The sequence below is a fragment of the Vanrija pseudolonga genome, chromosome 2 (genome assembly GCF_020906515.1).
Source record: "Vanrija pseudolonga chromosome 2, complete sequence".
In the NCBI taxonomy this organism is placed as follows: Eukaryota; Fungi; Basidiomycota; class Tremellomycetes; order Trichosporonales; family Trichosporonaceae; genus Vanrija; species Vanrija pseudolonga.
Window position 1 is genome coordinate 3,569,553 of NC_085850.1, and position 18,907 is coordinate 3,588,459.

At 65.2% G+C, this 18,907-nt stretch overlaps 11 protein-coding genes and 1 non-coding gene across 12 annotated transcripts; 8 read left to right on the top strand and 4 right to left on the bottom strand.

The window, feature by feature from the left end:
• Positions 1-11: 11 nt before the first annotated feature.
• On the bottom strand, positions 12-723 carry LOC62_02G003123 (uncharacterized protein; the record flags this gene model as incomplete). The annotated part of the gene is given in 4 exon segments (XM_062769645.1): positions 12-137; positions 208-387; positions 401-408; positions 459-723. 4 exon segments carry the CDS (start codon positions 721-723, stop codon positions 12-14), a joined length of 579 nt encoding a protein of 192 aa, XP_062625629.1.
• Positions 724-964: 241 nt separating this feature from the next.
• LOC62_02G003124 lies at positions 965-1,056 on the bottom strand. The gene is given in 2 exon segments: positions 965-1,000; positions 1,019-1,056. It is a non-coding gene; the product is annotated as a tRNA-Ile (tRNA).
• Positions 1,057-1,698: 642 nt separating this feature from the next.
• On the top strand, positions 1,699-3,238 carry LOC62_02G003125 (uncharacterized protein; the record flags this gene model as incomplete). Its single annotated transcript, XM_062769646.1, has 3 exons — positions 1,699-1,732; positions 1,960-2,196; positions 2,730-3,238. 3 exons carry the CDS (start codon positions 1,699-1,701, stop codon positions 3,236-3,238), a joined length of 780 nt encoding a protein of 259 aa, XP_062625630.1.
• A 376-nt stretch (positions 3,239-3,614) lies between these two features.
• Positions 3,615-4,244, top strand: LOC62_02G003126 (uncharacterized protein; the record flags this gene model as incomplete). The annotated part of the gene is made up of 2 exons (XM_062769647.1): positions 3,615-3,654; positions 3,688-4,244. 2 exons carry the CDS (start codon positions 3,615-3,617, stop codon positions 4,242-4,244), a joined length of 597 nt encoding a protein of 198 aa, XP_062625631.1.
• Positions 4,245-5,756: 1,512 nt separating this feature from the next.
• On the top strand, positions 5,757-6,306 carry LOC62_02G003127 (uncharacterized protein; the record flags this gene model as incomplete). Its single annotated transcript, XM_062769648.1, has 4 exons — positions 5,757-5,790; positions 5,824-5,954; positions 5,992-6,172; positions 6,257-6,306. The coding sequence occupies 4 exons, from the start codon at positions 5,757-5,759 to the stop codon at positions 6,304-6,306; spliced, it is 396 nt and encodes a 131-aa protein (XP_062625632.1).
• Positions 6,307-7,012: 706 nt separating this feature from the next.
• LOC62_02G003128 (uncharacterized protein) lies at positions 7,013-7,967 on the top strand. Its single transcript, XM_062769649.1, has 4 exons — positions 7,013-7,106; positions 7,152-7,330; positions 7,422-7,748; positions 7,784-7,967. Exons 1-4 carry the CDS (start codon positions 7,076-7,078, stop codon positions 7,931-7,933), a joined length of 687 nt encoding a protein of 228 aa, XP_062625633.1. The 5' UTR covers positions 7,013-7,075; the 3' UTR covers positions 7,934-7,967.
• Positions 7,968-7,971: 4 nt separating this feature from the next.
• On the bottom strand, positions 7,972-9,067 carry LOC62_02G003129 (uncharacterized protein; the record flags this gene model as incomplete). The annotated part of the gene is made up of 5 exons (XM_062769650.1): positions 8,902-9,067; positions 8,725-8,858; positions 8,545-8,690; positions 8,168-8,445; positions 7,972-8,096 (listed from the first exon to the last, which is right to left on the bottom strand). Exons 1-5 carry the CDS (start codon positions 8,933-8,935, stop codon positions 7,972-7,974), a joined length of 717 nt encoding a protein of 238 aa, XP_062625634.1. The 5' UTR covers positions 8,936-9,067.
• A 363-nt stretch (positions 9,068-9,430) lies between these two features.
• On the bottom strand, positions 9,431-10,469 carry LIP_0 (Lipase; the record flags this gene model as incomplete). Its single annotated transcript, XM_062769651.1, is given in 4 exon segments — positions 9,431-10,100; positions 10,151-10,270; positions 10,310-10,423; positions 10,441-10,469. The coding sequence occupies 4 exon segments, from the start codon at positions 10,467-10,469 to the stop codon at positions 9,431-9,433; spliced, it is 933 nt and encodes a 310-aa protein (XP_062625635.1).
• Positions 10,470-11,168: 699 nt separating this feature from the next.
• LOC62_02G003131 (uncharacterized protein) lies at positions 11,169-12,114 on the top strand (the record flags this gene model as incomplete). The annotated part of the gene is made up of 3 exons (XM_062769652.1): positions 11,169-11,525; positions 11,633-11,796; positions 11,835-12,114. 3 exons carry the CDS (start codon positions 11,169-11,171, stop codon positions 12,112-12,114), a joined length of 801 nt encoding a protein of 266 aa, XP_062625636.1.
• A 768-nt stretch (positions 12,115-12,882) lies between these two features.
• On the top strand, positions 12,883-13,902 carry LOC62_02G003132 (uncharacterized protein; the record flags this gene model as incomplete). Its single annotated transcript, XM_062769653.1, has 4 exons — positions 12,883-12,910; positions 12,959-13,140; positions 13,208-13,377; positions 13,431-13,902. 4 exons carry the CDS (start codon positions 12,883-12,885, stop codon positions 13,855-13,857), a joined length of 807 nt encoding a protein of 268 aa, XP_062625637.1. The 3' UTR covers positions 13,858-13,902.
• A 741-nt stretch (positions 13,903-14,643) lies between these two features.
• Positions 14,644-15,199, top strand: LOC62_02G003133 (uncharacterized protein). Its single transcript, XM_062769654.1, has 2 exons — positions 14,644-14,853; positions 14,909-15,199. Exons 1-2 carry the CDS (start codon positions 14,736-14,738, stop codon positions 15,052-15,054), a joined length of 264 nt encoding a protein of 87 aa, XP_062625638.1. The 5' UTR covers positions 14,644-14,735; the 3' UTR covers positions 15,055-15,199.
• Positions 15,200-17,527: 2,328 nt separating this feature from the next.
• Positions 17,528-18,386, top strand: LOC62_02G003134 (uncharacterized protein). Its single transcript, XM_062769655.1, has 3 exons — positions 17,528-17,725; positions 17,779-17,794; positions 17,885-18,386. The coding sequence occupies exons 1-3, from the start codon at positions 17,587-17,589 to the stop codon at positions 18,324-18,326; spliced, it is 597 nt and encodes a 198-aa protein (XP_062625639.1). The 5' UTR covers positions 17,528-17,586; the 3' UTR covers positions 18,327-18,386.
• Positions 18,387-18,907: the final 521 nt, after the last annotated feature.

Genomic DNA, 18,907 nt, shown 5'->3' on the forward strand with positions numbered 1-18,907 from the left:
GCCGACCTCGCCTAGTCGTTAAGAATGACGCCAACCTCGTCCACGCCGCCGGCCCGCGGGTCAGCGAAGACGTCGACGCCGGCCGCGAGCGAGTCGATGAGGAGCTGGAGGCGTGCAGGGCCGAGCGTCGGGTCAGACTGGGTGGGGCATCAGCAAGCTGCTCATCCAATATTTACACCTGGGTCTCCCGCCCCAACCCCAACTCACAGCACGCAGCGCCTCGAGGTCGCCGCCAAAGCCCTCGACCAGCCGGTCCATGTACACGCGCTTGAAGCGCGCGCGCCTGTCGTCCGCCTCGGTATCCTCCACGCCAGCGGGGGGGAGGAAGCTGGGGATGTCCCGTGGGGGAGGGGAGGGCGAGAGGGTCGGCCCGCGCTGCTGCGTGCGCTGCTGGCGGGACGGGCCAGCCTCGGCGGCGGGCACAGCGGCGCGCTTGGGCGGTGGTGCGTCGTCGTCACTGTCGCTGTCGGAGTCGGAGTCGGAGTCGCTGTCGCTCGAGTCGGAGCTGGAGGATTCTGAAGAGGACGATGAGGAAGAAGAAGACGACGAGGACGACGCGCCGTCAACGTCCATCTTGCCGTCCGCCTTGGCCTCCTCGTCGTCGCTTGACTCGTCGTCGTCGCTCGAGTCGCCGCTCTCGTCCGACGACGTAGCGTACGACGCCTGCCTCCTTCTCCTCTTACGTGGCCTGCGTGCGGCCGGTGCGCTAGACTCGGCGGCCATGGTGCGTGTGTGTGTGGGTGTGGGTGGTGTTGTTATCGAGCTCAACCCGTGACGACAGGCAGATCGAAGTGGATCAGAATGAACTTTTTGGTGTTACGTAAAAGGTCAAAATACTCCCGCTCTCCATCTGCATCTCAGGTCCGACCCCCACACCTCCCCTCCCTCCTTCCCTTCAGGTGCGTTTTTATGCATGCAGCGAAGGCTGCAGACAGACAAAAGAGCTGCGTGCTCGCGCACGCGCTGACCACTGACAGGATCGAACTGCCGACCTTTGCATTACTGATAACCATCGAGTTATTAGTACAATGCTCTAACCAGCTGAGCTAAGCGGCCTTGAGATGTTATCGTGTTCGAGGCGAGCAGCGGTGGGTTACGACGATGCTGGAGGGGGGTGCTATGCTCGTATGGCGTCCACTAGCAGACTTGCGGGCGCGCTGGATGGTTGCTGTGCGCTTGCATCATGGGCAAGTTCGTGATGCCACGCACGCGAGCTCGGGCGTGTGGCTGCCGCTCGTCTGAGATGATCGACGATGATGTGCCACCCAGTTTGTGCCACCTGTCTGTCACTGCCCCGTCGCCGCCACGAACAGTACGACGCATGCACAGCCGGTACGTCGGCCCCAAGTTCATGTAAGTCACGCCACACTACAGCTTGTAGACCATAACGCTCGTGGGCCATCGAGCCTAACGCGTCTTGGCAACCAGCAGTGCCATACGCCAGTGCACACCGCTTCGTGGCTGGCATCGCCCACTGCCCATCATGTTCCACACACAAGCACACGTCACGTCAGGATTGGTGGGCGATCTCTTCTCGAATGCCCAGATCTCTAAGTTGTTGATGAGATCTTAGTGTCTAGCATTCTGGCATTCCAGATCCGCGGTTCGTGGCGCTTGCATGCCAAGGCCAGAGAGATAAATGCCGTGTTGGTGGATGCCACTGCTGCACCCACCCGCCTCAACCCATCAACAACTACCATGCGTGTCGCCGCCATCCTCCTCGCTGCAACTGGTACGTCTCCAAGAAAGCCCAGCTGACGCCAGCCGCCTCGGCCAGCCTCGTCCCCCGCCAATCCCCGCTCGGTACGGTGCCGCAGGCCTGCGTCAGCAAGTGCATGAACTGGGATAACGTCGTGGGCTGCTCGGCCACCAACACGTCGGCGTGCACAAACGCCTGCACGGTAAGATGCGTCTCCAGACAGCGCTGACACCAGCAATCAAACTTCAACCTCCTCAAAGACTGCCTCACGTGCTGGTACTCCACCCTCGGCATCGGCTCCGACGCGACCAACAACGCCATCGCGGCCATTGCGGCCGGGTGCAACTCGATCAACATGCCCATCAGCGGTGGCGGGACGATGACTGGCGGCATGGGCATGAGTGCTGGCACCACCATGTCTGGCACCTCGGCCGCTGGCGCGGCCAACACCGCGAGCACGAGCAAGGCTGCGGCTACCAGTGTTGCGCCCAAGTCTGGTGCGCGGGCCGTCGTTGCGCCTGTCGGCCTCGTCGGTGCTGCTCTGGTCGCCGCAGTTGTGCTCTGAGTGCACAGGTGATTGGGCCACGCTCCCATACACGGTGGAGCGGTTGCTTGTATCGGATACGTTCATTTGGTTTGGCAGTTTCGTTTGTGGCTATGAATTGCTTTGGTCGTGACGAGGAGCTGATTCGGGCACTTGGAGTGTGGCGATGCGGCCTCCGTTGGTAGGCGTCGGTCTTCACACAAATACAGGACACACGTTTCACAGTGCATGCATGACTGCAACTAGTAGTTTTCACCTACCAGACCTTCGGAGTCCACCCCGAAATGGCTGTAAACACGAAGCGTGAACAATAGGCGGAAGGTAGCCTTGCGCATTGTTTCCTTTGTGGCGCTCGACCCATAAATACCAGCCATGTAGTACGGGGCCTTTCGTTACCACCCCTCTCCCTCCCCCCCAATGCTGGCCGCCACCCTCCTCCTCCTTGCGTCAGCGGGTAGGTCCTCCACGAGAGCCAACTAACACCAGCTTCCTCCGTCGCCCTCCATGCCCGGCAGGACGGCAGCGGCACCTCGTCCGCCGTGTCGGCCACGGACGCGAGCAGCTCGGACACGCCAAGCATCACCGGCAGTGCCTCGGACGTGTCGATCGTCACGAGTAGCAGCTCGGACTCAAGCGTGGTCAGCACCGCCCTCCAGTCCGACCCCGCTTCGTCCACCCCCACTACCAGTCCTGCCTCCCCTCCGCCGAAGGTCACCGTCACCTTGACGGCGATCGACACGCAGCTCATCCTCGCGCCGTCGACGTCGTCAGTGCCCAGCACCATGCCCTCATCAATGGCGGGGATGGGGATGAACATGGGCTCCATGACCCCCTTTGCGTCTGCGTCCTCGAGCCCATCGGGCCCAATGAGCATGGCAGGCCACTCTCACTCGGCTTTTCCGTCCACCTCGCCCTCGAAGGCCAGCGGCGCCCGCACGCTCGTGGTCCCCGGCGCGGTGGTTGCCGCTGCAGTCATTGCTGCCGCCGTGTTCTAGACACAAAATGCATCTATATATCTAGTACTGTACGTATGACTTGTTTTGGCAGTAATGAGAAGGGGCATATGGCGCGAAAAGCTGGCGAGTGGCACTCCATCCCCATCTCCTTCGGCACGCCGCGGCGTTCTATTGCTGGACACACGTTCAAGCCCCACGCAGAGCTACACCTCCTTTGGCCTACTCGACCTTCGGCAGCCATCGGAATCCGAGGTAAAGAAGTAAGCACTAACAATAGATGGATGGACGGACGTTGCTGCATCGATGGAAGGACGGGCACTGCTGCATCGGTGGCGCTTCGGCCTGGGCGCTGCGCAATAAATACCCGTGTGTCCTTTCCCTCCTCCCCCCTCCCCCCCAAACACACATCACCACAATGCTGGCCACGACCCTCCTCCTACTCCTTGTGTCAGCGGGTAGGTCTCCCCACGAGAGTCAACTGACACCAGCGCCCGCTACCGCCCTCCGTGTGCGGCAGGATGGCGGCGCGTCGGCGACGGACTTGGTGCCGAGCGGCGCAGGCAGCAGCAGCGTGGAGACGAGCGCGATCACCCTCGCCGTCCCTTTCGACTTGGCCCAGGCCAGCCCCACCAGTGTCCCTTCCTCCCCCACCACCACTGCGACCGAGCTCCTCCTCGCGACGACTGTCGAGGAGGCTCTCCGGAGCTCTGCTTCGTTGACGAGGCCGCTCACGAAGGTCTCCTCGGCCCCCGCTGTTGTGGCGCCGTCGAACGTGCCGGCCCAGAAGAGCACGTCTAGCAACTCGCCCTCGACGTCGGAAGCGCCTTCGGCGCCCGAGGCACCATCGAGGGGGGGCCCGGCGCCTGCACCGGAGGCACCATCGAAGGGGGGAGGGGCAGCACCCGCGCCGGACATGCCATCGAAGTCGGATGGAGCGCCGGCATCTGACGCATCATCACCACCGTCAGATAGCAGTGGCGCCGGCGCCCTCGTCGTCCCAGGCGCTTTGGTCGCTGCTGCGGTTGTTGCGGCGGCCGTATTCTAGCCACACAACTCCCCCGTGAATAGTACTGTACATACCTATTGGACGATGTAACTGTGAAGGTTGCCGCTGCATTGTGTTCGACTTACAGCAGGGAATCCGGGCATGAACAATAGCTGCTGTCGCGCAACTTTTCCCAACGCAAAACTTCGTACTGCCTGTATAATAACCACCAGTGTGCTAGATGCATTGTGTCCCATCTACTCACACATCATGCTCCTCGCCCTCGCCCTCCTAGCACCAGTACTAGCCCGCCCCGCCAATCCACGGCAGTACGGCGGCGCGCTGCCGCCCAGCTGCGTCTCATCATGCGGGACATATACCAACATCGTGGGCACCTGCTCAACCGTGACTCCGACGCCTGACTGCTCCCGGATCTGCCTCGTAAGGAGCTAGCCAGCTGTATGTATCGCCAGCGGCTGATGACCCCAGCAACGGAACTTTGCCGACATTTCAGTGTGCATGCTGTGCCTGTATCCCGCGCTGGGGAGCAGCACCGACGAGACCAACGCCGCTATCGTGGCGTACGGGCAGGGGTGTGCCGCTATCGGCTTCCCCGTGCAGCTTCCCCCCGGTGTGACGACCGCCTGGGTTGCTTTCACTACTGGCGGCTCGACGGACGGAGGTGGCGGCGCATGGGGAGGGGCGGGCGCGCCAGCGACGTCGGAGAGCTGGGTCCAAGCCACGGCTGGGGCGGAGACTGGTTCCGCTGCGGCCTGGGGAACAAGTGCATCGGGCACGGCATGGGCCCCGGACACCACTGGCCCAGCCGCCTCGTGGGAAACTGGCTCCTCCCCAGCCTCGTGGGCACCTGGCTCCTCCCAAGGCTCATGGGCAAGTGGCTCTGTCTCTGCTGCATGGCCTACCCGAGCGTCGGGCACAGCGAAGGCCGCGGGATGGACGGATGCCCCCGGCGCCTCGAAGGCAGGTAGCGGCTACGGTAGCGGCAGGGGCGGGTACGGGGGCCCGGCGAGGGGGGGAGCATCTCGCGCTTTCCGCCGTTCTCGGCCACGAGCAGCTACGCGCCGCTTGCTACGGGCGGGGGGTGGCTGGTGCACAAGTCTGATGCTAAGGCCGTTGGGGTGTCGGCTTTATTTGTGGGAGCGTGTGTTGGCTTGGCTTTGATGGTTGGGTTGTAGATTCTGCATGCACTAGACACCCCTCTGAGGTTGGTTGTTGTTGGGGCCGGGGTTCCTTTGACAGCGGCTGGCTGCTCAGCTCCTGCTGCTAGCAACCTTTGTCTTGTTGTTGGTTTCGTCCCGTTCGTGGCACCGAGCCTTCCTGCTTCATGCGGAATCTGTGTCGTGGTCTCGTGGCAGCAATGTCATGGAGGCAATTAATAACTTTGGCTGTCCTCCAAAGGCTGTCAACGGGCCCAGGAACTGAAACACCACCAGCGAGCAAGCATTGTTGTGGGACAATAGCCTTCCTCCTTCCCCTCCGCGAGTGGCCCGTCGAGCTTTGTATATGGGACAGTCTCGCCTCGGGATCCATTGTCTCGTCTCTCCAAAGACCATGCTCGCCACCGCCTTCGTCCTCCTGCTATCCCGTAAGTTGTTCCCCGGGGGCACAGCTCACGCAGTGCCACTCTCGTTCGCGCAGTACACGGGTGCGATCCCCGCGTCGTGCGTGGACACATGCACAACGTACACCAACATCCTGGGGCAGTGCGACACGGCGAAACCAACGGCAGACTGCACGCGAATCTGCGTGGTATGTAGTCGCCAGTGGACACCCCGCTCACACACAGCAAAGCAACTATGACCTCCTGGCCATGTGCATCGTGTGCCTCTACGAGGCCGACAACACCGCCCCGGGCATCATCAACGCCGCGGTCACGCAGTACGCTGCTGGGTGTGCCGCCGTCGGGTGGCCCGTGCACCAGCGGCCCAACGTCACCGGCACCGGCTTGGGCGCTGGGAACCCGTACGGTGGGGCGGCGGCGACGAGCAGCCCGGTGGGGGCAGCACCGAGCGCGTCGGTGAAGTCGGGGGCAGGGGTGCTCGCTACACCAGCTTTACTGAGCCTGCTTGCCTTCGGGCTGATGGTGATGGCGGCGGTTTGAGGGGCAGAGTTGATGCCGTTTATAATGTGTAACAGACGCTTGAGAAGCCGCCCAGTGCCCCACTGCCAAGCCTGCCGAGCTCGGCACCGTCCTCGCCTCCGACTCACTCTCCCTCACCGTCTCATCTTGGCAAGCATGCAGGATCTAGGGCGGAGCGGGCAACTGTTACACGCGTCGGCGACGCGTGGGGCGGCCCGAGCGGGCGGCCGGGGTGGCGTGGCGGCGCACGCGCCACATGCCATGCCACATTCGCCACTCCGTCTCTCTTCCATGCCGTTCACGCCGATTTGAGGTGCATCGACGCGACAGCGACCGGACGACCGAGTGGTGCGCGTCGCTGTCGATTCTTGGCGCGACACGCGTCACGAGCGGTGATACTTGCTTGACCACTTGCTTTGAGAGCCCCAAGCCAAACGCCGGCGCCTGAGCCCCCTCGCACCGGGGCACCGACACCTGCGCCACCGCGTTGTCAGATTTGAACCACCCCCCACCCACCACTCCCCCACCGGCCACGACCGCACATGCATTCCGCCGAGATGCCGACGGCGATGGCGGCGCGTGTGTCCTCATTCCACTGTCAGGTCAGTCAGGTCGGATTCTCCTCGCCTCGTGTTTGTGGCGTCAGTACACTCGACGCCAGGCCGTGCGCCGAGTCGTCCACAACTTCCCGCTCGCTGCTGGCTCGACTTTAGATATCAACGACTCACTCTCGCCCACTAACCCACGTTCTCTACCTTTCTCCTCTAGCTCCCCTCCTCACTCTCTCAGCATGCTCCCCGTCCTCCTCCTCCTCGCTGGCGGTGAGTCTGCTCCGCTTCCTTGCTTCCCTGCTAACTCTCCCCCAGTCGCCACCGCAACCCCGCTCAACCCCTTCCACAACCTCTTCGCGCGCCAGGCCGTGCCGAGCGCGACCCCCTCCGACCTCGGCATCCCGCCCGCGTGCACCGCGTCGTGTGCTCCCTTCCTCACCATCTACAACGCGTGCCAGACCGGCGCCATCTCCGAGTGTCTCCAGGTGTGCCAGGTGCGTTTATGGCAACAACCTGAGTCAACCGGGCCCGCGCGTCTGGAGGCCAGAGGTCCGAGCGTACTCCCTTTGCTGACCCTGCTCCCAGCCGAACAACTTCTCCGGTTTCCAGGCTTGCGCAACCTGCGTCCTCACCTCGCAGGGCGCGACCACCGCCGATGTCCAGAACGCCCTCATCCCCGTCGAGCAGGCGTGCGCGGCAGCCGGCGCGCCCATTGGTACCGTCGGTGCGGCACCAACTGGCGCGGCCACTGCCACAGCTGCCGGTGCGGCTGGTAGCGCCGCCGCGACCGGTGCGGCCAGCCCAGGTGTCGGCACCGTCGCTGGCGCTGGTGCGTCTGGCACCAGCGTTGGTGTGGTGAACCCCAGCGCCGGTGTCGGTGCCGTTTCGACCCCTGTTGCCGGTGCCGTCGGAGTAAGCTGTGGTCCCCTGCCCAAACTGACACTTAGTCCGCCTCTGCCCACCCGTCGGCCCCCGTGTCGGCAAGCGCCAGCGCCTCGGCTGGCGCCTCTGCCGCCGCCGCCAAGTCGTCGGCCAACAAGCTCGCTCCTTCGGCTGCCCTTGTCGCGGTCGGCATCGTCGCCATGCTCCTTCAGTAGGCTGCATAGGCATAATTATGGACATTATCGGTACTGTACTAAAGGAAGGCGGCAAGCAGCGCGCCGAGGAAAAGGAGCGGGGTGTAGGTGGTGGCAGTGGCGGCGCCGTTGGGCTGGGCAGTAGTGCCACCGCTCGGCGCGGCACCAGATCCGGTGACCTTGGCTGGGGTCTGCTGTCAGCTTGGGGCGGCCATGGATAGCTCACGATTCCACCAGCGGAAGGGTTGCCCCCACTAGAGTTGGTAATGAGGCCGCTCGGCGAGGTGGGGGCAGACGCGCCGCCAGCGCCGCCGCCACTGGCCGCTGCGCCGCCCGACGCCCCCGCACCAGAAGCACCACCGGATGCGCCAGCGACCGCCGAGACGACGCCAGAAGCAGCGCCCGAGGCACCAGCCGCCGACGAGTTGGCGCCAGAGCCAGAGGCAGAGGCGCTGACCCCAGAAGAGACGTTGGCGCCCGCGCCAGAAACGCTAGCTCCCGCGCCGGTAGCGTTGCTGCCAGAAGCGGCCGCGCTGGCGCCAGCAGCGCCGCCACTGCCAGTCGGGAGTCCGAGCGCGCTACAGTAGCAAATGTCAGCGTCTCTCTGCCACACCACACGCGCCACCACGCACCTCGCGCCGCCCATCGAGTTGAGCTGCGCGCACGCACTCGTCATCGAGTCGAGCACCTGCTGGAGCTGGGTCTTGGCCGAGGCCGAGATACCGTCCGCCCCCGCGACGCAGTTGACGCAGGTGGAGAACTGGGAGAAGGTCGAGGGCTGGGGTCAGCTGGGGGGAGATATCATACCTCACAGTGCACACGCTCAGACACGTCTGCGTATCGCCCGACACGCAGGCGCTGAAGACCGAGTTGACGGGCGCGCACTGCGAGCTGCACGACGACGGGACGGTGGGCATCTGCCTGAGATGCGGGGCGGCGAGGGTGCCTGGAGGGGTCAGATGCTAAGAGGACGCTGGTATCTGACTTACCGGCGAGGAAAAGGACCGGGAGGAGGGCGAGCATAGCGAGTGTGTGTTTAAGGAGCGTGGTGAGTGGGCAAAGTCAAGACAGGCGAGAGAGTCTGAGAGAGATAGAGAGGTGGGGGAGAGGGTAGACCAGGTTAGAGGTTTCTTATAGCCTGAATGAGGAGGGAAACGCCGAAGGAGGGGAGGAGGAGGGAGAGGAGGGAGAGGAGGGAGAGGAGGGGGAGGAGGGAGAGGAGACCACCCCCTCGCCTCGTCGACTCTGGCTCAAACGTCAATGTGGCACCCCTGCTGATCGCCTACGCCCTGCTTCTCGTGCGTCCGCTCTAGTTAAAGATGCAACAGAGATGGGACTGGCGGGGGTCTAGCTAGTGTCCTGCGCAGCATGGTACGCCAGATGTGCTGGGGAAGGGCCAAGCTCGACTGGTGCCCACAGATTGCCGCCAGACCGTCCGGTCCCCCTCGACATCGTCGTCCCGTTGGATCGCCACACTCCGATGCATCGACTCGCGGCATCGTAACAGACCTCTTCCGCCTATCCCGCTATCCCCCTCGCGCACAAGCTCTCCCGCCCCACCTTGACGCCCGCATACCCCCCAAGGTGCACCCCGAGCCCAGCGTACTGCCTGAGCCTGGCCATACCAGTGACCCGCGTCTTGACGCTCGAAAAGCAGTGGTCGTCCTCCTGGCCATGGCAGAGGACGTACTTCTCGCTGTTGGGACCGGCGATCCACACCTCGCCCGCGGGGTGGCGGAACCCCCACTCGCGCAGCGGGAGATGCGGCACCATGTCGTTAAAGTTGACCACGTGCAGACTCTGTCCTGGGGGAAACGTCGCGTCGACATAGTCGGCCCAATGCCTGTTTCCCACACGCGGGGACGCGAACAGCCGCGCGTGCACTTCGGCGTGGGGGAGCGTTCGCTGTAAGTGGACTGCGAGGAGGTGGCCCAGTGCGCCGCCCAACGAGTGGCCCGCGACGAGGATGTGCTGTGCAGCGTCCCCCGCGATCGACCTCACGACGCCCTCTCGTACCCCCGGGGCCAAGCGGCGGAAGGTACGGTAGAAACCCTTGTGGAGGGTCACGCCTGCCGCTGACGCCCCGGGGAACTCGTCGTCTGTCGGCACCGCGCGCCGGATATCGAGGTCGTCCGCGACCGAGGCAAGCGAGTGCGGGTTCGTGCCTGCGACAACGACGACCGTTGAGCTGCCGTTATGCGCCACGAGCCCTGGCGTCAGCTTTGCCAAGGCGCACACCCACACCAGGGCGTCGCGCCGTGGTCGCCCCCGCTCTCGAGGACGGAGATGTTCCCCAGCGCCGTACAGTGCGGCCCGCATGCCCAGGCGGACGTTTCGCGGGGGCCGCAGTATACGAGTCTGAAGCAGTTAGCGTGGCCAAGCACCTGCGCGACGTACGCGGCGTACCGCGCCGCTTCGTGCACGAGGGAGAGCACCTCGTCCCGGGTCAAGTGCCGGCGGCGGTGGTGGTGGTCGAGCGGTAATGGCGCTGTGGTGAGGCTCTGAACAGGGCTGGTGCGGCGATGTACGGTAAGAGCGTGAGGAGCTGGTACCACATTGTGTTGGGTGTGGGGTGGGTGGTGTTCTCTGATGTTCCCTACTGCTTTATGCATGCTCGATGGGCACTATGTAGTGCCCACCTCGCCACTCGTACCCAGGCCGACGCCGACCCCGATGGCAAGGCACTGTCGGCGGACTCGGAGGCACCCGCCACATGCCACACACGACGGCGGCGTCGTATGGGGTCGAGAACTTCTGGCCGGCGCTGGGTCCGAGCTTGCGTCATGGTGCATACATTTATGGTGGAGTAGAGCATATGTGCATGGGGCATGCTTGAATCGCGGTCGTGGTGCGTGCATGCTCTCCACATGCTCGCCACCCTGCGCGCGTGCGGCCCCAGGCCCCAGGCAGGGGCGCGTCAGATGGCGCTTGAGGGCGTCCCGAAGTCCATATCCTCGAGGCTCGCGGATGGCTCGCTGCTGTTGGATGCCACCAAGACCGACAGACATGCCCATCCCTCGTTGTGTTCGTTGTGTGCTTCACGCCACGCCGTCGCCGCATGCACAGAGTCGCTCCCTCCCCAGCATTCCATCCCGAGACGCCTCCTCCGCACGAGGCACCCACCTCCCTCGCACACGCACAGATCGCAGCGCGACGACCCCAGCGGCGCCACTGAAGCGGGCCACAACACGACTGACTGACTCAACTGTGCTCACTCTTCTCTTCTCGACTCTTCTCTCTCTCACCTTCACACACAATGCTCGCCCGCACCACGCTCCTCTTCGTCCTCGTCCTCGCGGCCGTGAGCGGTACGTTGGCGTCCGTCTCGCCGCTCGCTCTGTCTGACCAGCCCGCAGCCCTCGCGGCGCCCGACCGTGCCGACCTGGCTCGCGCGCACGCTGCTGCGCTCTACCGCCGCCAGGCGTCGGCGTCTGCTACTGCTGGTGCCCAGAACAGCCTCGGCGGATCGCTCGGCACCAACGGCGTCGTGTACGCCACTGGCGCTGGCAACTCTGGTGAGCCGGTCGCGTGTCTCAGCTCGTGCACGACGTGGGACTCGCTTTACACCGGGTGCATGAACAACGACACGGCGAGCTGCTTTGGGATTTGCACGGTGAGGAGGCTCGGGCCGACGGGGCGCGCGCGCCAGCTGGCGCGTCGCGTCGTGGTTGTTGGGACAAAGGACCCCGTCCTTCGCAACGCTCACGCCCCCACGCGCAGCCATACAACTGGAACCAAGTCGTCGACTGCTTCAGCTGCACGGCCAAGGCCAACGGTCTGAACGCGACGGGCATCGACAACGTCAAGGCGTCGCTGACCAACCTGGCCAAGTCGTGCGCCGACGCCGGCTCACCCGTGGGCAGCATCGCGTCTCTGACGCTGAGGTACGTGCCCGCTGCGGATGTACCCCCGCTCACCCCAGCTCCACCACGACCAACCTCTTCTCCGGGCTGACGGTCGCGACGCCGACGCCAGCGACCCCGACGAGCGGCCACAGCAGCAGCAGCAGCACGAACGGCGCTGTCGGCCCCGGGGGCGGTATCCCCATTGCGCCGGCGTCGACCAGCGGTGGCGGAGGCAACGGCAACGCACAGCCACCCGCCAGCTCCAAGCCCGCGTCGTCCGGCGCGGCGGCGGAGGACGCGCTCTCCCTCGCGGCCGTGTTCGTCGTCGTGCTCGCCTCGACGCTCGTGACGCTGTAACTAAGCAGCCAGCAGAATAATTACATGTCGTGTGTCGTCCCTTGTCATGACGTCGTCGCACTGCTTGTGTGGATTTAGTCGAGTGCCTAGATGCGCTGCGGTGATCAACGGGCCCGCGCAGGCCCAAAATAGAGCCTGCGGTGCCGTAGCTTTCTTTCGGCAGGGGTCACGCCGGGCGATGGTTGGTCGGGCGGTAGCTCGGACTGTGCAAGGGTGCCAAGAGGGCAGAGGCGGGGCGGGCGCCAACGTGACTGACCCGATCGGTGTGCGGACTGACGAGCTGACTGTTGTCGGCGCTGACCTCGGCGACGTTTGAAGGTATGTAGTCAAGTCAACGCCGCCGACGTCCCCAACAACAACCTCTGTGCGCGGTAATGAACGGCGGTGACCACCATTCATTCCGCTGCCTGCTCCTCGTTTAACCCAGGTGTGCCGTACCCGCACGTGCAGCCGCGGCCAGGTGACCCCGCAAACGGTCGTGACTAGCACAGGTGCTAAGGCACCCGACCCAATCTGTCCAACCCAGTCTTGGCTGGCCAGGCAGGTCCAAATGACCCCAACCCAGTGGCAGACCGCGGGCATGAGATCGATTCGATTCCCCTGCCGCCTGCCTGCTCGAGAAACAACCCGCGCACAGCACACAGCCTAGGTGCCCACCGACCGCGGCATGTATGGCATCCGCGACTCACGCACACAACATAAGCGCCGCGCAGGAGTGACGATGCAAGGTTCTTCTTCTTCTCCTCACCCCCAGCCTGCTCGCTCACCATGCTCGCGCTGCTGCTCGCCGCTGCTTGTGAGTTGTTGCACGCCTTGCCGTGGCCCAGCCCAGCTAACACCCCAGTGCCCCTCGCCTCCGCGGCGCACTATACCGCCGACCACATCTACGCGCTCGCCGTGCGCAACTTTGACCTTGTCGACCGCGCCGTGTCCTACCCGACCGAGTGCCAGACGCCCTGCATCTCGTGGGACAATGTGTTTGCAAACTGCCAGGCGAACGCGCAGCAGTGTAACCAGATCTGCAACGTGGGTTCGGCGCGCCGCCTGGACGTCTGAACCTCCGCCTGCAACTGCTAACCCCCACCCCTCGCAGCCCGACAACTGGAACGGCATGCTCAACTGCTACAACTGCCTGGGCCGCGTGAACGGGTACACGCCGACGCAGGTCGCGAACCTCACGAGCTCGATCGGTGTTCTGAGCTCCTCGTGCCAGGCGCTCGGCACGCCGATCACGGGCCCGACGACGCTCTCCGCGGCCGCAGCGTGCGTTCTCTCCCCCTCCCACCCCCTGCCCCCGTCACTAACCCCCTCCTTAGGCCCAAGTACACGTCCCCCGCGCCCGACAGCGGCGCGAGCCCGAGCGCCGGCACTGGCGCTGGCGGCGCGGGCGGCAGCACCGCTAGCCCCACGGTCGCTGGCGGTGCTGGTGCCGGCAGCAGCGGCGGCGCAGGCGTCGGCGTCGGCGCGGGCGGTGTCGGCGGCGGAGGCGCCAGCGCTGGCGGCACCACTGCTCCCCCGGCCTCGACTGCCCCTGCTCCCGCCGCGTCGGCTGGCGGCGGCGGCGTCGGCGGGCTGCCGTTCAGCAACAACGCCGGCGGTGCGTCGTCGAGCCACGCGGCGGGCAGCGCGGCGGCGGCCCCGTCGGCGTCCGTCTCGGCCGTCAAGCCTAGCGGCGGCGTGCAGCTCGGCGTGTCGGCGCTCGCGGTGCTCGTGGCCGTTGTGGCCTTTGGCGTCTGCGCCTGATGGACTTAGGTGGTGTTCTTCTGACGGTGGAATAATGGGATGATTGATGCAAACCAGTCAGTGCGCGCGCGCGTCGATCTAGCTACTCACGCGTACTAACCCGCCTGACGCCGACTCACTGCTGCTCGAACATGCCAGGCTGCCAAGCAGACGACACCGACGTCATGCTCCTCGGGAGAAGCAGCGCGTATCGCAGGCCATCGCGTATCAGTAGCCTGCCCAGACGACCACCCCGCACCTCGCCGAACTCGGACACGCACAATCTGTACTCGTCGCATGGCAGATTACAGATGTCCCTGGGCGAAATACAAACGGCGTGCTGGGATTTGTATTGTCGCATTGTCATGCGGCACAGAACAGCGCCACGCCAGGGTGGGCGTGGCTTTCCCCTCTAATCCCACCGAGGCGATTGGGCAAGCCCACAGCCCACGCTGATCCCACTTGTGTGTGCGCCGCGGCGGCGGCGTAACGGACATCATGCATGTGCCTGGCGAAGTGGGACGAGACAGCATACAGTGAGCGAGCGCCGCGTCGGAAACCCCCGCCGAGTGCCTCCGTACCGCCGGCAGTGGTGCCTGAGCGCCGTGTACCACACAATAGAGCGCGCTGATTGTGGCGCGTCGGACACCATCGCTCCGGTTCCAGGCGACCTTGTGCTGCTGATGCACGGAGCTCACCGGCCACGAACGGCCCATGGGTGGTACACAGCCGGGGGATACCGAGTGCATGGTGCGCGCGCGCGTGTATATTAACGGGTGCTGCAGGCGCCTAAGCTGCTCCTCACCAGCACACACACAGCCATCCAACACAACTCAACCACACCGCTCCAAGCTACCAGCTCAGCTCAGCTACCAAAACCACACCACACCCTCCTTAAGATGTTCGCCCGCGCCGCAGCCCGTTCCCTCCGCCCCGTCGCCACGCCTCTGCAGGCGACGAGCAAGCGCTTCGCGTCTGGCGCCCCTGCTTCCGGCAAGGAACGCCGCTACCTCCGTGGTGAGTGCGCCGACCTGTCTTGCCCTGTCCACCACCACTGACACGCACGCCCCAGACATGCCTGTCGACGTCTACCCCCTCGCGTTCCTCGTCACCGTCGTCTGCTCCGGCTCGATCTACATGTGCGCGCACCACCTCATCACGGACAAGTCGCTCCGCCTCCTGCCCGACTCGGCGCGCGCCGAGGCCAAGAAGCACTAAGCTGCTCGAGAAGAACGAAATTGTTGTACCCTGTACAACATCACCAACTGCCCATTCATTACTACTGCGAGGAGGAGCCCCAGAGCCACACCAGCCAACCCCAGAGCGGGAATGTACAAATAGATGGATGTAGAAGTGCCTACTACGAGAGAGCGCGCAGCGCGAGCGTGAGGACCGGCGGGGCGGGGCAGCCAGCGAGCGAGCGAGCCGGGTACGATGAGCTGCACCGGCACCAGCTTCAGCTTGGTTACCTCTCACGCAACCTCGTGACCCATTGCTCAGCCTCAGCCACAAGCCTCAGCCACACCGTCCACCCAGTCCCAACCCCCACCCCAGTCCCAGCCCCCCACCCACCCCCAACCCACCCGGAGACGTACGATGCCGACACGACCCATCGGCAGCCCAGCGGCAGCCGCAGTTCCCCCGCCCGCGACCGCGGGGCCCAGTCCCACGCACGTGCCGCATAGACAATGGCGGCATATGGCCGCCGTGGTGGTGGCGGCGGCGTGAGCGGGGTGGAAGCCAGGGGAAGGGGTAGAGAGGGGTAGAGGACACTGGGCGTTGTGAAATGTGCGTTTCTGGCTGTGCGGGGCCCGGCACGGCGAGCTGCCTGCGCCACGGGCCTGGGTCGCCCTGCAACTGTCGATCGGCGTTACCAGCTGACCTCGAGCTGCGCAGCGACCTGCTCTTGGCGAGCTCGCTGCTAGCGGTGCTTTTGGCGAGGCTCGCCGAGTGTTTTGGCGACGCTGGCGCGTGGTGCATGCTGCATAACTGTCCGCCGCCGCCTACAGCCCAAGTCGAGTCCAAGTCCGCCCGTGGTCCGATTCGGAAATCGTGCCGCCACCACTCACTTCGGGACGCCACAGCGGGAGGCCCGTCAGCGTGCATTGTTGTACTACTACTAGGCATGGCGCGGCGGGCCTCGACGCCTCGACGACGGCCTCGACCATCATCGTTTGATTGTTAGCAGCAGCGGCGCTCAGGCTCGGGCTGCATGTCCCGCCCACCGCCCCCGCGCCATAGCACAGGGCTGGCGGTGATACTAATGACCATTGATGCAGTGTCTTGTCGCACTGCTGAAATTATAATCAGGGCGGAAATGGGCCGGGGCCCCCGCAGATGCGATGCGGTGTGCGGTGCTGCTGCCGGCGCGCCGGCGCTCGCTGCCTCGCCTCGGCGCGGACAGCAGCAGCACCTGCCAAGTGCGCCGCCGCCGTGGTCGAGATCGCCCACTAGCTCTGTTCCACTCCGATCGCCGCCGCGCCACTGCATCATTGTCGCGGCGGCAGGGGAGCAAGGGGGATTGGCGAGCAGAGGAGCAAGCAAGCGAGGCGAGACGGCGCCGCCGACAAGACAAAGTGTATATATAGGCAGCCGGGACGAGACGACATCCGCAGGGCCGGGCCCTCCTTTCTCCGTGCGTGTGGTGTGTTGTGGTGCAGTAGAACGAGCTGACGCCGGCTGCAGGAGGAGAAAGTGTGCGACGAGGCCAGCAGCACCAGCACCAGCACCAGCGAGCAGCGACAGCAACACACCAAGCAACCACTCCCGCGGCGAATCTTCGGCTTCGCCGCATACGCACAGGCAAATACACGAATACACGGGCCCGCGACGGGGGTGCGCGCGAGGCGTGGAGCGAGCGCGAGCTGCACTGCGAGGCAGCATAGCAGCGGCATACACGAGCCGCCCAGCCCACTGCACTACACTGCTGGCCTGCCAGGGGAGGACGAGCTGCACATACACGGGGCCAGGGGCAGACGCGTGCAAGAAACGTACGTACACACACGACGCGAGTAGCACATAGCGCATGCAGATAAACGTTGTTGCGCGCGAGCCGCCGTGGTGCCATGCCGCCGTGGGTACCGTGAGTATTGTCTGTCCGTCGCTCGCGCTGGCTGGCTGGCGCTGCCGAGCCGAGCCATCCGTACCGTACCGTAGGGGCTACTGCATTCCACCACGGCGCCGTAGTGCACCGCCCCGCGGCTTCTGCGACGAGGCGACCTACGTACGCGTGCGTGCTTGTGCGCGCGGGCGACAGAGACGCAGTGGTAGATGTTTGTCAACATGCCGCGGCGGCGCACGACAATGCCCCCGCGCAGACGTGGTCGCGCACAGCCAGAAGCCTAGTGCAATCCTCGCGTCCGATGTCGCCATGGGCGCCGTGTGGCTCTCGACTCGCGACTCGCGACTCGACGCGCAGGCCACCAGCTGCGGCGCGGGCGTGCTTGCTTCCTTGTTGTGCAGGGTACGTGCCGCGGCGCAGACGCCGTGCCGCAGCCTTCATGCTCCTTTGCGCGCGCGCGGGCCCGCGCCCTCCCTCCTCACACTGCACACCTGCTCGTCCAGATCGGGCCAAAGCCACTAGACCCAGGCTGGCTGGCCGTTGGCCATGTTGGGGTGGAATGACGACTCGAAACGTCTTGGGGATGGTCCGCGCGTGGGCTGCGTCGCACGAGCGAGCATCGTGCGCGGTGCGCGTTGTGGCTGCCTGCCTGCCTGCCTGCATAGCTGTGTACTTACGCGCCCTCGTGCATGCTTCCTCGCGCTCGCTCGCCCAGTATAAGACGGCGCGTGCGAGGCCTGCGAGCGCACCTTTCCCCCATCGAAAGAACACCTCTGCCAACAAACAAGATGCTCGCCCGTACCACCGTCGTCCTCGCCCTCGCGACCCGTGAGTGTGGCTCTGCTGCCTGCCTGCCTCAAACAAAACTGACACACTCGCAGTCGCTGTCGCCCAGTCGTGAGTCTACCGCTCGCTCGTGTGCCACGGTCACGCCCGCCGGCGTCGGCGTCGCACCCTCCCCTTTGGCCTGCTGACGACGACCTCTAGCACCACCACCGACGCCGCCGCCGCCTCGGGCACCGACGCCGTCGCCGCCTCGTCGGCTGACGCCTCGGCCGCTGCCACCGACGCCGGCTCGTCGGCCGGTGCCGACGCCTCGTCCGCTGCCCCCTCGGGCGCCTCGGCCGCCCCCACCGCCTCGGCGTCGCACACGTCGGCCTCTGGCGCCGCTGCGCCTTCGTCGGCCGCCGCCGCCCCCTCCGCCGGCTCGTCGTCGCACGCCTCCGCGTCGGGCTCGGCTGCCGCTGCCTCGGGCTCTGCCTCGGGCGCCAAGTCGTCCGCCGCGGCTGCCTCGTCGTCGGCCGCGAAGAACGCGACCGCCTCGGCCTCCGCCAAGCCCGCCGCCGCCGGCCTCAACGCCCCCATCCCCGCCGCTGCCGTCGCCGCCATGGTCATCTCGGCCGTCGTCGGCGCCGCCGTCTCGCTCTAAGCGACACGCGCGTTTCGTTGTAGATGCCTCTTGGGCTGATGCTAGTTTTAATACCGATGAGTGGGTGGGTGCACGGGGCGTGTGCCGAGCGGTGGCCGGTGCGATGCCGATGCGTTCTGGGTGCTCTGTGCCTATCACTCTTGCTCACTCACTCACGACAGATTGCGATTTCCGTCGGTCCGCAAATGCGGCGATTGCGACTGATTGCTCCATTGTGGGTGGGTGGGCTGTGGACGCGGTGGATCTGGAAGCTGCAGGCTGCAGGCTGGAAGCTGCAGGTGGGCGAGCACACGACGCCATCTTGCCCCTCCAGGCATCCATCCATCAACAGACGCCGCCGCGGCCGCCGCGGTCCACCCATCTGCAGCTCGCACAAACCCCCATGAATGCTCGATTCCCGTCAATGCAGAGCTCCCGTGAATGCAGCCTACAGCCTGCTGGCTGGAATCTAGAACGTGTGCTTGCAGGAAAGGCCGTTGCAGGGCAAGCTACTTTGAGCCAAACCTTGAGGAACAAGTCTGACTGCCTGCCTGCTTAGCAGTCTTGCCTTCCGCGTACGCCACCGCCACTAGCTTGCCTTT